This window comes from Megalobrama amblycephala, linkage group LG10, assembly GCF_018812025.1.
Source record: "Megalobrama amblycephala isolate DHTTF-2021 linkage group LG10, ASM1881202v1, whole genome shotgun sequence".
Classification (NCBI taxonomy): Eukaryota; Metazoa; Chordata; class Actinopteri; order Cypriniformes; family Xenocyprididae; genus Megalobrama; species Megalobrama amblycephala.
This window is the reverse complement of record NC_063053.1, coordinates 18,100,130-18,117,659: the sequence shown is the minus strand read 5'-3', so window position 1 is coordinate 18,117,659 and position 17,530 is coordinate 18,100,130. Positions and strand designations below refer to the sequence as shown.

At 35.6% G+C, this 17,530-nt stretch overlaps 1 protein-coding gene across 2 annotated transcripts; it reads right to left on the bottom strand.

Moving 5' to 3' along the window:
* Positions 1 to 358: 358 nt before the first annotated feature.
* On the bottom strand, positions 359 to 17,029 carry prom2 (prominin 2). 2 transcript variants are annotated; one of them, XM_048205098.1, is made up of 25 exons: positions 16,873 to 17,029; positions 16,329 to 16,350; positions 15,901 to 16,188; positions 14,834 to 14,895; positions 13,998 to 14,203; positions 11,970 to 12,090; positions 11,646 to 11,709; positions 11,439 to 11,528; positions 11,071 to 11,267; positions 9,122 to 9,196; positions 8,451 to 8,514; positions 7,412 to 7,568; positions 7,126 to 7,278; positions 6,872 to 6,995; positions 6,638 to 6,726; positions 6,465 to 6,549; positions 6,235 to 6,378; positions 4,979 to 5,047; positions 4,804 to 4,896; positions 4,599 to 4,652; positions 3,007 to 3,087; positions 2,821 to 2,889; positions 2,649 to 2,738; positions 2,419 to 2,536; positions 359 to 1,202 (listed from the first exon to the last, which is right to left on the bottom strand). In XM_048205098.1, exons 3-24 carry the CDS (start codon positions 16,112 to 16,114, stop codon positions 2,420 to 2,422), a joined length of 2,418 nt encoding a protein of 805 aa, XP_048061055.1. In that variant the 5' UTR covers positions 16,115 to 16,188; positions 16,329 to 16,350; positions 16,873 to 17,029; the 3' UTR covers positions 359 to 1,202; position 2,419. The 2 variants fall into 2 exon arrangements, with proteins under 2 accessions (XP_048061055.1, XP_048061054.1); XM_048205097.1 differs by having other exon boundaries at positions 2,424 to 2,536; positions 16,873 to 17,028.
* Between the last annotated feature and the right edge of the window lie 501 nt (positions 17,030 to 17,530).

The following is a 17,530-nucleotide window of genomic DNA, read 5'->3' as shown; positions in this document are numbered from 1 at the left end:
ATAGGCTCTCTAGCACTTGCTAATCCAAATGCTAAGTATTAGGCATAATATCGAGCAATGGTATGCTTTTAAAGCTATTATATGGCTTTTTTTTTTTTTTGAAAGGTACTATACTATCACTCCATTGAATCCTTTTGTCTGTAACTTGTGTGTCCCCCTCCTCCCTCCTAAGCAGCACAGATATGCGTGGAATGCATGTTTTAGTGCTTCCCCCTGATTGGCACACTATTGTAATGGCAGTTGCACCGTAAGGCCTCGGTCACAGGATATAGGGTGGACTGGACTGGGGGAAGGGTTTCTAGATAGGTTGGTTAGACAGAGAGTGGCAAGTGATGCTTTACACCAAACAAAGAGGTTCCACATGGAAGTACGAGCACCTTTTATTATTATTGTGATTAATACATGACAATAGAAATGTTTAGACAGCACCTCTTCCAAAAGAAGCCAGCAGTCACTGTCTGCTAATTCCTCATTAGAACAATCTGATAGAAATGTTGTGGTTTTAATCAAATGTACAATGTCAGCAGTATACTGCATCTAACAGCATACCCATGTATTCTTTTTTAAAAAAATGGCATAAATAAATATCAATGCCTACAGGACCTCATAAAGTGCTTTCTAATGCTTGATCTCCCATTAATCCCTTATAATACAAAAAACATATTACAGTTGTAACAGTAAAGTTCTTTTCATTTAAATAGTAAGTGTTGAAATCATTTGACACAAGAAATTATATCTATGGTGGAGTCTACGCCACTAACAGTACTCAGATGCTACTTTGCATAATTTTTTCTACATTCTTTATTACAGAGCCCCTAAAGGAGCATGGCAATGGAAAAATATGAGATGGCTTCTGCGTTCCCCCAAGAAACTTTGCGATTGCTCGCAAAACTTTTCAGTTTTTTGCGAGTGAACGCAAAGTTTCTCTGGGGGAACGCAAAACGTTTGCGAGAGAATGCTAAAGCACTCACATATAATTTTTCCTCCCATCTCATATTTTTTCCCCATCACCAAGTTCCTTTAGGGGCTTTGTTATTTGTCCACCATTTTGAATTTATTGATGTGTGGGACATTGTGTGTAAATCAAACTTTACTGTCATATTTAATTCTGTGCGTATGTAAAAGGTGGTGGTTTCTCATTTTCCAATAATTCAGGTTTGATGTGGGCCTTTGGGAAAGGATTCATCCTGAAGTTAATGTTCCTTTAAAGAAAGAAATAAGGAGGAATTTTGAATTAATCCATGACAGTGGGTATATAAATAGGTTTTAAAAAAATGCTCAGACATTAGGGGTGTGACGAGATCTCGTGTCACTGGCTTTCGTGTCTTCTCGTCGAGGCGAAAAGTAGTCTCGTGATATTGCCATGACAGAGCATTAGGATGATTAGGAAAGAATATGCCACCGCTACGTTTACATTACGCCTCCGCTGTCGTTTTGCTTTGTATTTAAATAAAAAAAACATTTAATTCAGTTGGATAACAGTCGCCGCCGCTCCATATTTACAGAGAACGCGCGATCGCTGAAAGTGAAAGTAAACGTGAGCGCGCATTCAAACACGATTTCAATACCCCGCATTTTGCGGCTCCCTGATGCATGCAAATATCTCTCAATATGAAAGCTATTTTAGGCTGGGCAGTGTAGTTGTAACCATCTCTTAGCTCTGTATCAAAGAAAAATTATTTGCACTTTGAATATTGAGAGAGTGCGATATGGTTGCACTTGTAAAGTGTTACTATAAAAATGAATAACAGTTTTCTCTTAATCTTATTAAGCACAAACAGTAAGGTTTCATTTGTTAACATTAGTTAATGCACTGTGAACTATCATGAACTAACAATGAATGACTATTTTTATTAACTAACATAAAGATTAATAAATACTGTAGCACATATATTGCTCATTGTTAGTTGATGTTGGTTAATTAATGTTAATAAATGAGACCTTATTGTAAAGTGTTACCATTTTTATTTATACTGTTTTATTTCTATGATCAGTTTGTGGAAAGGAGTTCAGTTAGGAGGTCAAACTTGTAGAAGCTCATAAATCATGTACAGTAAGGTCTGAAGAGACTGAAATCATACAGAAGAGAAGTCAGTCAGTTGAGTTTGTGGCAAAACCTTTTACAGTACTTGAGTATTGTTGTCTTTTACTGCATATGATAATTCATACTCAGAAAGTAGAACTGAATGATATTCATTATAAGATGATTAGTTAAAACATTTCAAATACACCTGCAGAATATTTTTTCTAGTCATGTATTTCGCCATTGAGGATTTCTTAAAAATAGTGTGTAAAAATCTTGTCTCGTCTCGTCTCGTGAACTCAATCTCGAGTCTTGTCTTGTCTCGTGAGATACCTGTCTCGTCACACCCCTATCAGACATAATCTGCCTCTACATTTAGGAAACAAGAAAAATACCTTACTCATAAACATCTGAATACTTCATCCTGCGGTAGTACTTGGCCAGTTTAACTGAGAAAATTATGCTGGGGATGAGGAATATCATACACCAGCCCAAACTGAACCAAAAGGCATTCTGGGGAACAGATAGGACATCATTTGTTAAGGGTTTATTAGATGTGCACTTACAAATTGATCAGCACTTTAAAAACAAAAAGTGGCAGCTAGATCTGCTGATGGATTCTTACCAAAGATCCCACTAGGTGTTTACAAAGGAGATCCACAGATCTGTCTATTGCCGCAGCTGCAGGCCCACAACGACCCACCCTCTCTGTGATCTGACAAAGAATACATCACAAAAATATTAATAATCATTAAAAATAATTGGCACCTTGAATATTAATAAAGACAAATATATACCGTTTGATTTGCCCATTGAACATATGCCACAAAGATTTTCAGCTGACAGTCAATGAATGACATGCTCTCCTGCAGAAAAGAAGCAACGACTATTATTTTATGACACACCATCGATTGCTTCATCATTAATACAGTAAACATGTTGAGAGATTATTTAACTAAATATAGCATTGATTTTGCACTCACAGTTTTCACTATTTGTGATATGTTGTAGTTCAGGATGTCCTGAGCAAAACCAACTTTTTGAAGAACATTCTCCACAGTTGCCTATGAAATTAATGAAGAGAAGAAATCTGAAGATAATGTAAATGAATTTTTAAATTAGAGCTATAAAGAGAGAAAAAATATATTGTTAAAAGTCAGAACAAAGATATTTGTGGGATTTGAGTGTTGTTTAGTGCTCGTTGTTATACACTACAGATCAGGCACGTGCACAGGTAGGGCTCAACCTGTGCAGAGCACATTTTTGTCCTTGCGCTCCGAAGTGCCCTTTTTTTGGAGGTGTTTTATTTTATTTATTTATTTTCTTGAAAAAAAAATCAATACATTTACAAATATATTTAGCCTAATAAAAGTATTAAAAAGAGCTTGTGACAAAATCTTTTTGGATTCGCTCAATCTGTCAGTCAAACCTCTTAACTCCGCCCCCTGAGTGCAGCGAACTGAAGTTCCACAGCAGAGCAGCTGAACGTCTTGCTACGGTAAATAAATATCTTTTTGTTTGAATAAGTAGGCTACAACGTTGTCTTTACGAAAGAAACATTAGTATGACTATAAAGTTTCATATTTTATGCATTTGAGGCCTGAGACCGGCGGCGGAGAGAGAGGGAGGGGGCTAGCATTTGCCATCTAACGTTAAGTCATAGCCAATACCAATAGCCTACAAATAGCCTTAAATAGCCTGTGCATACAGTACAGTAGTATTACATCTTTTATAAATTGAGATTCTGGCCAAACGTATTTTACCACAGGAAAAATTGAGCGCTCATAATCTATTGATGACGACGTAGCACCTAGCCTAATGTGATGCCATTCGTTTTAATGACAGACAAATTGCACATTTGCACATATTCGCTGGTCAAAAACCCGGCGTAACTGCATTTGAGTTTGACAAAAAAGCGACTGAGTGATCCCCGTCGTCAGCTAGGTAAAATATAGGTAAAATTCAGCACATGCCCCTCAAAAGGTCTGTGCACGGCCCTGCTACAGATAAAAGGATTGTGGTCTGTAAGATTTTTTGTATTGTTTTAAATGAAGTCTCTTCATTTAAGTCACCAAGCTGCATTTATTTTTATAAAAAATACAGTAAAAACTCTAGAATTGTGATATTATTACAATTTAAAGTAACTGTTTTCCATTTCAATATTCTAAAATGTAATTTATTTCTGTAATGACATTTCTTGTTATTATCAATATTTATTTTTGTGGAAACCATGATTCTCTTTTTTCAAGATTCTTTGATGAATAGAAAATCCAAAAGTAAAGCATGTGTTTGAAATAGAAATTTCAATGTAAAAGTCTTTACTGTCACTTTTGATCAATTTAATGCATTCTTGCTGAATAAAAAGTATTAATTTAATTAAATTTATTTTCAAACGGTACTGTATATGCTAGTGAACTGTGACAAAATTACCAGTGCTCCCTAATGCCACCTGCAATAACATTAAGTTGCAAATCATTGTATTTTGTGGAATCTTTAATGAAATACTATTATTCTATATTCTAGGCGGTGAGTCAGATACACTCTGGCACATATGATGACTCTAGTGTTTACTTACATTGATTTGTGATGCTACTGCGCTGAGATTCTTAATGGTAGCGTTCAGCTTCAGCTGCAAAGAAGAAAAGGATGAACCTCACAGTAAACCAAACTAATGCAAACTAGTGAAAAACACTTTGATATTAATATTAATTTTTTCCTAATGATAATGTCACATTTAATTGGAATTTCAATTCTGAGTCTTTTGCTTTATGTTAACACACCAGCAAAGGCATGATGTTGGAGGTGATATCAGTCTGGATGTCGCGCAGATCTTTAGCTTCCCCTCGCAGTTGCTCAGTGATATTTGTGTTTTTCTGAAAGACACAAATTAGTGTGCGTGATTCACATCAGTCATACTCTGGGGCAGGAGGTTGTTAAAAAGACCGTAAAATTCACCTGTTTACCAGCCAAGTCATCCAGACTTTCTGCTGCTGAGCTCAGATTTGTCCCTGACACATCATTAATCTGAAATATGAAAGAATTAAATAATTACCAGCCTTACCTTACATTTATATATTTTTACATATTTTAAATATATTTCAAAATACACAATAAAATGGCCAAAAATATATCACTAATATACATATTTAAATATATTTATATATACATTATAAATATATTTATAGTGTTTCAAATATATATATATATATATATATATATATATATATATATATATATATATATATATATATATATATATATATTTGAACACTACTGTTCAAAAGTTTGGGATCGGTAAGATTTTTAATGATTTTAAAAGAAGTTTCGTCTGCTCGCCAAGGCTACATTTATTTAATTAAAAATACAGTAATAACAGTAATATTGTGAAATATTATTACAATTTAAAATAACTTTTCTATTTGAATATATTTTACAAAGTAATATATTCCTGTGTTGGCAAAGCTGAATTTTCAGCATCATTACTCCAGTCTTCAGTGTCACATGATCCTTCAGAAATCATTCAAATATGCTGATTTGCTGCTCAAGAAACATGATTATTTTCAATGTTGAAAACAGTTGTGTACTTTTTTTTTCAGGATTCCTTGATGAATAGAAATTTCAAAAGAACAGCATTTATCTGAAATACAAAGCTTTTGTAACATTATTAACAGTACTGTTGCAAAGTTTGGGGTCAGTAAGAATTTTTATTTTTATTTTTTTGAAAAGAAATTAAATAAATTAATACTTTTATTCAGCAAGGATCCATTAAATCGACCAAAAGTGATACCCAAGTAAATACATTTATAATGTTACAAAAGATTATATTTTAAATAAACGCTGTTCTTTTGAACTTTCTATTCATCAAATAATCCTGAAAAAAATATATTGTACACATTAAATGTTTCTTGAGCAGCAAATCAGCATATTAGAATGATTTCTGAAGGATCATGTGACACTGAAGACTGGAGTAATGATGCTGAAAATTCAGCTTTGCCATCACAGGAATAAATTACTTTGTAAAATATATTCAAACAGAAAACAGTTGTAATAATATTTCACAATATTACGGTTTTTATTTTATTTTTAATTAAATAAATGCAGCCTTGGTGAGCAGACAAAACTTCTTTTAAAACATTAAAAATCTTACCGATCCCAAACTTTTGAATGGTAGTGTATATATAGTCCATTTGAGAATGAACTGTACAGTTTACCTGCTGTATAATGTTGCTGAAGTTCATAGTGCTGGCACTGCTAGAGAAGTTGCGTAGCTGGGACTTTACCTCCGGACTGAGGACGGTGATGTTTGCTATGTTGATTTGTGTCCCCTCAAAGATCTTATAAATCTCCTTTTCATACTGTTGAGAAAATCAAAGAGTTGAACTATTAGTGTCCAATAAGTGATACACCAGCATACTGAAAAGTAGAGGTAATAAATTCTCACCTTTGAAATATCTAATATATTATTTAGGTCGAAGACCTCATTCAGATGAAGTGTGGTCCACAAGGGTTTATTATTTTGACAATCACTAGAAATAAAAAACAGATTTATTGATTTATATTAAACAAATTATGCAAATATGACAGCCATCAGTCATGTTGCCTCATGAGATGTACCTGTACACATTAGCAATGGTAAGGTTTGTTGTCAAATTCAAAATCTTGGACAGGTCGAACCCTTCAATCAGCCCTGGAGTGTCAATAACCTATGAAACACAATATGATTACCAAATTTACTGGCAAGGTTATGGCAAAATTTACATTTGCTGGAAATGACCAGAGATGGTTAACTCCTAGCAACTAGTCAAAGTCATACTTTTAAACACAATGAGTCAGTTTTTCTGAAAATACCTGGATGATTTCCTTGTTCTGCCACGGTTCACAGACCAGTGTGTAGGTATTACCCCCCACTATGAAAAGTATCAACACCACTAACATGAAGATCCAGGAGAACAGGAAGCTAAAACCTACTCCTCTAAAATGACACAAGAGGAAGTAATTGCGTGTAAAGTGTTATTTTATTGTACTATATATAACAATGGAACTGCACACTGACAACAGTTGTCTGTTTCACAAACACAAAACCGAGGGGACTTTGTACTCACGCCATGAAGAATATCCCTCCACAGTTGGATGTACCGGAGCGTTCAGTGGGATTGTTTTTAGCATTTAGTCCAACTGCACCAAGCAGCAGACCCAGAACATTACAGATCACCACCAGCAAAATCAGACAACTCAGGATCAATCCAATAGCCCGGCTACACACACACACAACGTTTATTCTTTGCTTTGATATTATTGTAAATTTTAAAATTCAAATATATTTGAATAAAATGTATTTGAAAACAAAGTGAATCATGGGGAATATTAATAAAAGATTTGTGAAAGTACCTGATATTAGTTGATTTCTCTATCTCAGGAGAATACTTTGAGATCGAATTCTTCACATCAGTTAGTGGTATTAAAATATTATCCAATACATCAAGGGGAAGGTCTTTAGTCACACCTAAGATCTGTTGTTCTAATCTGTCAAGCTCAATCAGAGCCACTTTAAAGGACACAAGACACAAGATCACTTTAACAACTAGAATGATTAGGAATTTCAAGTACATTATACTACTTAAAGGGATAGTTCACCAAAAAAATTAATTCTGCCATCATTTACTCACCCTCATATTGTTCCAATCCAAACCCATGAGACTTTCATTCACCTTCAGAACACAAATGAAGATATTTTAATGAAATCTGAGGGATTTCTGTCCCTCCATTGACAGCTACACAACTACCACTTTGACGCTTCAAAAAGTTTACAAAGAGATTGAAAGAATTGAGTGGTTTAGTCCAAATTTACGTGATCACTTTATATGATTGAATTTAGGATTTTATTCACATATAAACATTGATTAGCGAACATAAACAGAAGCTCAATCGAACCTGCTTGACGTGTGAGAACAAACCTCATTGGTTCTTGCGGAAGCTCAAATGTGTTGTGTAACACGAGAATGAACCTCATTGGTTCTCGCACGTCAAGTAAGCATGTTTGAGCTTCTGTTTACCATAAGTGATGTGAGTTGATGAATGTTTATGTATATAAATGTGAATAAAAGCCTAAATTCAATCTGTTCATCATATAAAGTGATTGTTTCTCTTCAGTAAATTTGGACTACACCGTTCAATTCATATGATTAGTTTTACGATCTCTTTATGAACTTTTGAAGTGTCAAAGTGGTAGTTGCGTAGCTGTCAATAGAGGGACAGAAATCGTTTAAAAGATCTTCATTTGTGTACTGAAGATGAACGAAAGTCTTTCAGGTTTGGAATGACATGAGGGTGAGAGAATTTTAAGAGAATTTTCATTTTTGGGTGAACTAACCCTTTCAATGAAAAAAACATTTGTGGGAGTAGGTAGATTAAATTAATTTACACTTACCCATCACACTACTTGTTGTCTCATTTTTCACCTTTTCAGGAATACTTTCAAAAAACTCTTTCCCCTGGGAAACAAACATGTGTAAAGGACATTGAACAATAGCAGGTCAAAATCATCATAACTGTTAATTACAGTACATTCAAAGGTCAGTAAGAAAATAATACTTTCATTAAGCAAAGACACATTCATCTGAACAAGTCACAGTAAAGGCATACATAATATTACAACATATTTCTATTTCAAGTAAATGCTGCTCTTTTGAACTTTATATTCATCAAAGAATCCTGAAAAAAATCTGTCACCATTTCTACAAAAAATATTAAGCAGCACAGCTGTTTTAACTGTGATAAGATGTTTTTTGAGAAGCAATTCAGCATATTAGAATGATTTTCTTCATTTTAAACTTTTAATATTTTACAATATAACAGTTTGTACTGTATTTTTAAACAAAATTATAAAAATGCAGCCTTCGTGAGCATAAGAGACTTTCAATAACATATACCGACCACAAACTTCTAAACGGCAGTGTGTGTGTGTGTGTGTGTGTGTGTGTGTGTGTGTGTGTGTGTGTGTGTGTGTGTGTGTGTGTGTGTGTGTGTGTGTACGTGTCTGTGTTTGTGTGTAAAAATGCACTGAAGTGAAAATGTATGTCTGTGAAAAAAGGTACTAACCTTTGCTGCCTGTCCAGTGACATTAGCATTTATTGCCTTGTCTACAGCAGAAGTCAAGTCATTTTGATCAGGAAACTACGTGAGACAAAACACATTCAAAGGTCATGAGATTTTCTCATTATAAATTGCATTATCAGCACAACAATTGGAGTGAAAAAAAATACATGTCAGGATATCCCCTTTTGCTTTGACAGCAGCACTCAAGCATAAACTCCACACACTGAAGTCAATTAGATACGAGTAGTTTTCATACAGCCATGTGATCTCGACTTGTCGGCCTCTATGAGGCACCTCACTCACACCTCACATAATAAATTAGCTATTATTAAACTACTGATATGACTGTATTCTGAATGTACAGGATTTATAATATAAAATAATCAAAATAAAACATTTAATATATATTTAATGTGGTCTCAGACTGTCTCTGTCAAGCATAGCAAAAAAAAAGTATCAAGCATGCAAAGCACCACATTAAACACTAGAGGGCAGTAAAAGCTGTGCACTTAAATGCACTACTATGCTGATATCCAGTGACACATTCTTAATTTTCTCTACAACAGAAAGCCTGTATTTATGTAAATGTCTTTCGACCAGATAAGAGTTAGGTTTCCAAGAGAAAGAGCTTGTAAACATTGACGTGTTAACAATGACTTCTTGTGTTACTCCTTATTGTCTGTTCCTTTGTTCCTGTATCCCTGCTTCCCTTCAACAAGAGCGCTTGAGCCTTTGTGCGCACAGATTACTGGTAATACAATTTAGTCCTTTCTGTACTTCTAGAAAAATGCCATTTAGTAGTCATGTAATCCAAAACAAAATATTGTGTGGGGTTTCTAGTAGTGCTTATGTTTTCCCCAGAAGATTGACAAAGAACTCACTCTGCTCCAGTCACTGACCTGAGACCACAACTGGCTATTCAGGTAGTTTCATTCGAGGGCCATATTATCAAATCAAAAGTTGAGGTGGGCCGGGTTGGGGGAACAGGTAAAAACTGACATGGCTACTCACTATCACTGTCAAATGATATTATATTATGATATATAGGCCTATAAACAACGCATGTAAAACTATACACACCTCCACAAAGAATAAATAAATATATTGCAATATAAATGGCTATAACTTAATATTCAATATAAATATTCCACATTTCCACAAATTCAATTTGGCCAATTCTCGGAAAAGAAAGAATTAAGCCAAAAGAATGATTAATTCAGGAATGATTGGTGTCACTGGTTCAGTCGACAGAAATATGGGACACACATAATAACCGCTGAAATATTCGCACAGAAAGCGTTTCTCAGGTCCAAGTACAGGTCTCTGCAGGACATTAATGATTGATGGGCAAGGCCATAAACAGTGGGGCGTTTTTGAGAGCGTTACCTGGTTTGCCCACGTCAGAGTGTGGGTAGGGTTTAGGGGTGGGGTCGGGTGAAGGGGATCATTTTCATTGCATGATGTATGAGATATAAACACCCACAAATACAGAAACGGCCACTTCTGTTCCACAGAGACCTCATACTCCTCAGGTCAGTCGGAGGAGCATGCATGGTACGAACAGTGCGTATATAGCATAGGCTGTAAAAAGGTATATAGCCGTACAGCTGCAGGCGCCACTGCGACCACGTATCTAATCAAATTTAGCCACACCGCCAGGAAAAGTCGAGGAGGGAGGTTGGGGTGCCCTCGGGCCGGATGAAGATGATTGGCGGGCCGGATTGAATAGCCCTAGTCTAGAGCTTCAAAGAAAGTGAGAATGATTGTGTAATGATCCAGCACGTTTGTGCATTTATTTTCTCTTAAAGCTCAACCTGAAACTACCACAAAGTCTGATGCGGATTAAGGATATAACCAGGATGCCATGTGCTTCGCTGAACAGACATAACAGAATTCCCCACCGAACTTTTCATTGGTTGTCCCCATGGCATGACAATTCTGGTTTAGCTTACTTCAAGATTTCCATCCAATGATAGTTTGTCCAGTTCTGGCTGAAAGGAAGTGCAGTTTACACAGTCTGACATATGTAGAGTGTTGTTAATCCGCTGTCTCACTGCTGATAAATTAGCTTGCATTGCCTCCACCTTTGGTTTCAACAGATCCAAGGTTTTATTAAGCTGCAGCAGTCCAGTGCTGGTGCTGTTTATCACTGTAACACACATACATAAAAAACAAAATATATTTTAAAATATTATATTAATGCTGCAAAGTTGAGTCAAGAAGCACACAGGCCTGCTAATGGAGCGAGTTTCCCAAAAGAAAGGGACTGTGGTGGGTGGACTGCTTTATCATTTGATGTCTACATGCATACTGTTCATACCTTCAGCAATTTCAGTAATTGAGTTGAATGCTGGGTTGAGGGGATCTTTAAGACCATCCTGGATCAGTTTGCCAAGCAAAGGCCCTGTTTCTAAGATTAAAAAATGCATGAGTTCAATGTGAGATTCGGAAAGAAACTTTAATAATTGGCAATACAGCCTCAATTTTTACATTACATGACTCTGGTTTTGAGAGATACGAGACATACCATTTAAGTTGTGTTTGACCTTATTCACAGTCACAGAGCTCTCATTCGTCACTTGTTTGATTTGCTGTTGAATAAAACAAAATATCAGATACCCATTATGTATCAGTTGCATTCAGTTCAATTTAGTTTTGTTATAATTCAGTTTCATTTAAATTAAGATAAAATATATTCAGAGAGAAAATAGTTATGTTATAATATTACTGTTTTTACTGTATTTTTAATCAAATAAATATAGTCTTGGTGAGCATAAGAGACTTATCAACATGTGATATATAACATGAGGTTTCCATACAACATTTTACTTCTCCCTTCTGAATGGTGTACCTTAGGAACAGTAGTAATATAGCTTTTGAAATTATCCAAGATGTATGTGATTTCTGTGGAGCCGCGTCTCACAGTCTCTGAAGTGTAAGTACTGCTCAGGAACATGCAAACGTTCCCTGCCCTGCACAGGAATTCATATTAATTTAGCATAGTGATATACACTCAGCGGCCACTTTATTAGGTACACCTTGCTAGTACTGGCTTGAACCACCCTAATTCTTTGTGAAATAGATTTAACAAGGTGCTGAAAAAATTCCTTTAGCGATTTTGGTCCATATTGACATGACGCAGTTACTGCAGATTTGTCAGCTGCACATCCATGATGCGAATCTCCTGTTCCACCACATCCCAAAGGTGCTTGATTGAGATCTGGTGACTGTGGAGGCCATTTGAGTATAGTGAACTCATTGTCATGCTCAAGAAACCAGTTTGAGATGATATGAGTTTTGTAACATGGCACCACCAGCAGTCTGAACCGTTGAAACAAGGTAGGATGGACCCATGTTGTTTACCCCAAATTCTGACTCTACCATCTGAATGTTGCAGCAGAAATTGAGACTCATCAGACCAGGCAACAGTTTTCCAATCTTCTACATTCCAATGCTGGTGAGCCTGTGTGAAGTGTAGCCTCAGTTTCCTGTTCTTAACTGAGAGGAGTGGCACACAGTGTGGTCTTCTGCTGCTGTAGCCCGTCTGCTTCAAGTTTCGACGTGTTGTGTGTTCAGAAATGCTCTTCCACATACCTCAGTTAACGAGTGGTTATTTGAGTTACTGTTGCCTTTCTATCAGCTCAAACCAGTCTACCTATTCTCCTCTGGCATCAACAAGACATTTTTTGCCGCTCAATGGATATTTTTGTCTTTTTTGGACATTCTCTGTAAACCCTAGTGAATGGTTGTGCATGACAATCTCAGTAGGTCAGCAGTTTCTGAAATACAACCATGCCACATTCAAAGTCACTTAAAGGGTTAGTTCACCCAAAAATGTAAATTCTGTCATTAAGTACTCACCCTCCTGTTGTTCCACACCCTTAAGTCCTTTGTTCATCTTCGGAACACAAATTAAGATATTTTTGATAAAATCCAATGGCTCAGTGAGGCCTCCATTGACACTGAGTTAATTTACATTTTGAAACACCCAGAAAGGTAATAAAGACATATTTAAAACAGTTCATGTGACTACAGTGGTTCAACCTTAATGTTATGAAGCGACGAGAATACTTTTTGTGCGCCAAAAAAACAAAATAACGACTTTATTCAACAATATATATATAGTGATGGGCGATTTCGAAACACTGCTTCATAAAGCTTCGAAGCTTTACGAATCCTTTGTTTCGAATCAGTGGTTCGGAGCGCCAAAGTCATGTGAACTAATGAAGTTTCGAAGCCTCGTTTACTGAAATCACGTGACTTTGGCAGTTTGATACACGCTCCGAACCACTGATTCGAAACAAAAGATTGGTAAAGCTTCGAAGTAGCTTCATGAAGTAGTGTTTTGAAATCGCCCATCAGTAGACATCGTTGAATAAGGTCGTTATTTTGTTTCTTTGGTGCACAAAAAGTATTCTTGTCGCTTCATAACATTAAGGTTGAACAACTGTTTTAAATATTTCTTTATTAAATTTATGGGCATTTGAAAATGTACATTAACTCAGTGTCAATGGAGGCCTCACTGAGCCATCGGATTTTATCAAAAATATCTTAATTTGTGTTCCGAAGATGAACGAAGGACTTATGGAACAACATGAGGGTGAGTAATTAATGACAGAATTTTAATTTTTGGGTGAACTAACCCTTTAAATCACTTTTCTTTCCCAGTCTGATGCTCAGTTTGAACGTCTGTACATGCCTAAATGCATTGAGTTGCTGCCATGTGATATTTGTGTTAACAAGCAGTTGAACAGGTGTACCTAATAAGTGGCCGATGAGTGTATATTACATAATATACACAATAATATATACCAGTTACATAAAAAAATTAAGTGTTTGTCTTAAGACCACTAAATGTTAAACTCAAACTGGAGCTCACAGAATAAGTACAGTGAAGAGTAACGTGAAGCCGTAAAAGCTTCTTCGCTTGCAGTGGATGTTCGTTGTCTGCTTCTGGTGCATGCGTCCCCCACAGTTACCACAGCAACGACAGCAGGCGAAGAATAGGCCAATTAGAGGCATCAGGACAATGTAGAGGATCCCAATGGCCACACAGACCAGGAAACCTATCTCATAGCGCAAAACCTTGCCATAAGAGAAAGAGGTTAGACAGGTTGGTTACTGTGGGTATATGACTCTAAGCTACTTAACAAGCTATATTGAGCAGTAAAGATGAGATTGATTAAAAAAAACTCTTGATGACATCAAATGTGTACTTATGTACTCTGCTCAAGTGTGCACCCAAAACATTTATGATGGTGTCATCAAATCAGCCATCGAAACTGGCAAATAGTGAGTGTTTACACAACAAAATATAGCTGTTGGCATCATTTACTTATGCTGAAATCCTGAGAAACCTGTCCCAGTGCATATTTATAGTGTATTACCATCATGACATAGTGTTTTACTGAGAATTTAGAATGATAAGCCAAAGACTAACAAGTTACACATTTTGTTCTTCACTAAAACAAACAGGATATATGATATAAAAATAATTTTAGCTATTACATTACAATGCCCCTTAAGGGCTTCTCTCTAGTGGATGAGAATAGACCTCCTAAAATAGTTATTAGTTATGTGTTCTGACCACCTTTAATAAAAAGAAAGCCCATAAGTACATATTCCTCTGCACAGGAAATTAAAATATCTATTGCCTAAATCTGAGGTGTTATGATCAAACTGTTTATTTACATGCAGGTGTGACCTATTACATACCTCTTTAATCGTGTCCTGCATTTGTGTGGTTCCGCCGCCTTTTATAATTTTAACCAGCAGATCTACGAAAATTCAAAACATTGTACATTTCTTTTTAATATTCATTTACACAACACATAATCAGTGTTCTAGCATTTTAATTGTGCTTTGAGAGTCTCAGAGGCCAACAGTGATTAAGTGGCCAAGGTCAAAGCTCTAGCAACTCTCGACTGTATAACATTAACACAATTTTACATTCTTAATTTCCTGTTGTTGTTTTTTCTAAATAGCTATTGATGTCAGCTAGTAGATATTATAAAAAAATATACTTAGAGTCAAAGAAGAAAAGTAGACTATGCACAATAAAACTCTATTGATGGGTGATGATGAATAGACATTTGTCATTGTAACATGAACTTTCAATAAGGTTTCTATGGAGTAATTTCTCATTCAGCAGCATTTCTTTGAAGTAATATGCTTCATTCTATTGTAAAAATAATAAATGTCTGTGGAAGGGATGTATTAATGTAGCAGTGCATGTTTGATCCTATAATTATAAATCAAAGATACATTGTTAACATTTTATGAACGGTTTTGAACATGTAATATGAAAAGTAATTTTCTTTCCGCATACAATGAGTTTGCAGGTAATAATTAACTTAGACTGTAAGTATACATATACTTGAAAGGTGCACAGCAATAACATATTTTTGAGGTAAACAAAGCATTTGGAAAGGGGAGGGGTGATGATTCAAATCTCATGGACATTTGCATGGTTATTTGCACAGTGGTTTTTGCTTCTGACAATTAACTGAGTGCATTTATTTCACTTGAATGAGAACCATCTAACCATGTGCCTCAACCCAGCCTATTAACCTCCTCTAATGAGTCTAATACAACCATTACACTCTCAGAAGATCAAGTCTGATTCATTTGTGCCACACATAGCATCTTGTTTGCGTACAGATAAACACATTGGTAACCAAACTGTTGCTGAGAGATTGCTCAACCCTAAAACTGCATTTGCTGTTTGTACCGAATACACCTTTGTCAAACACGCAGATCAAAACTACATTACATAAACTCACCTTTAGGGAATGGATTGGGCTGGACAGAATCCAGGAATGAATGTACAATTGGAGACATAAAAGCACTGTTGTAGGTCAGCTGGGATGGTATTTCATTAGGATTTTGTAGCTCTGTTCTTATCGCCTCTATAGGACAGGATGGTTGTCCTCTTACAAAAGTGCAGAGAGACAGCAAAACGCCACTCCAAAAAACTCCTTTCATTCTGGACCTCATGTTTTGATCTCTACTAGTCACTAGTCAGTGGGTTTTTAGGTCATGTCTTGATTCTTATGAGTGTCGGACGTCACCTGTGAGATGATAAAGGTCAGTCAATAATTAGTCTATTCACTAAAAGCTTCTTAAAAAGTCATCATAAGCATGACCATTGTCTTATAATTACGGCAATTATTGTAATAATCAGAGAAAGATGAACGGCAGGTGTACTTACATCCTTAAACACATCCTCCTTGCTAAAGTATAAAAACAAAAACATTGTCAGGAATGAAAATGCTCTGAAGGCAGCACAGAATTATTTTTAGATAAATAAAATCACCTTCAGACTTGTTTGTTGTACAATTTCTTACTTATTAATACTCTCTCTTTAAACCAATGGTAGCACTTTATTTTACACTCCTCTTTCCTATGTACATGCTATGTACTTACTACAGAAATTATAATAACTGGGTAATAACTAGGCAATAATCCTGAATCTACACCTAAACCTAGCCTTATCCCATGTAGTTACCTTGTATTACTCAGTATTTTCTTATGAAAGTACACTGTAAGATACGTGTAAGTACACGTACTATAAAACAAAGTGCAACCAGAAAAAGTTAAATAAACAGGTTAAACAGATCAATGTAACTGAACTGAAACTGTACTGTTTACCTAAAAACAGTAAACTGAGAAGTAAAATGAGGGGAAGCTAGAGCGATAGAAAGCACTTCTATTGCTCAGGCCACACACACAAAAACCTCTAGTACCTGTTTTACCTTTAAAGTCCAGCTATTGTTGAGCTTGTTCCTCTTAGTTCAGTTCAAATGAGCCTGTATTGTAGATCCAATGTCTTTATCCCTCTGAGAGAAACCTGATGTCAACACTGAAGTTTAGCTGTACTGAGTGAATCAGTAAAAGAATGAAAGACTGGAATGGGAAGGAGGGAGGGAGGGAGAGAGAGATAGAGAGAGAGAAAGAGAGGGAGGGAGGATTTGAGTATAGAAAGACTGGTCAGTTTTCAGAAGGAAGTGATCAAATTAAAAAGGGTGACTGCATTTATTTATAGTTATTTTTAAAAAAAATGTAAATCTATAATTATTTTTTAACTTTTTGTTGTAGATATTTTTCCCAATTTGGATTAAAAAAGTGGGTGATCAAAGACAAAATTTTAAATGTCCAAGATGACAAAAAACAAGACAAAAAAAGAAAACTTTAAAATTACACTAAATAACACTATACTTAATTACAAAATAATTTGCACCCTGAATACAGGTGAATTTTAGCCTTTTCATGATTTTTTTTCTTTTTTACAATCTAGACATTTATTTAAAGACACCGTTCACTCAAAAATAAAAAAATTCTGACATCATATTCTCACCCTCATGTTGATTATTTTCTTCTGTGGAACACAAAATATATTTTGAAGAATGTTGG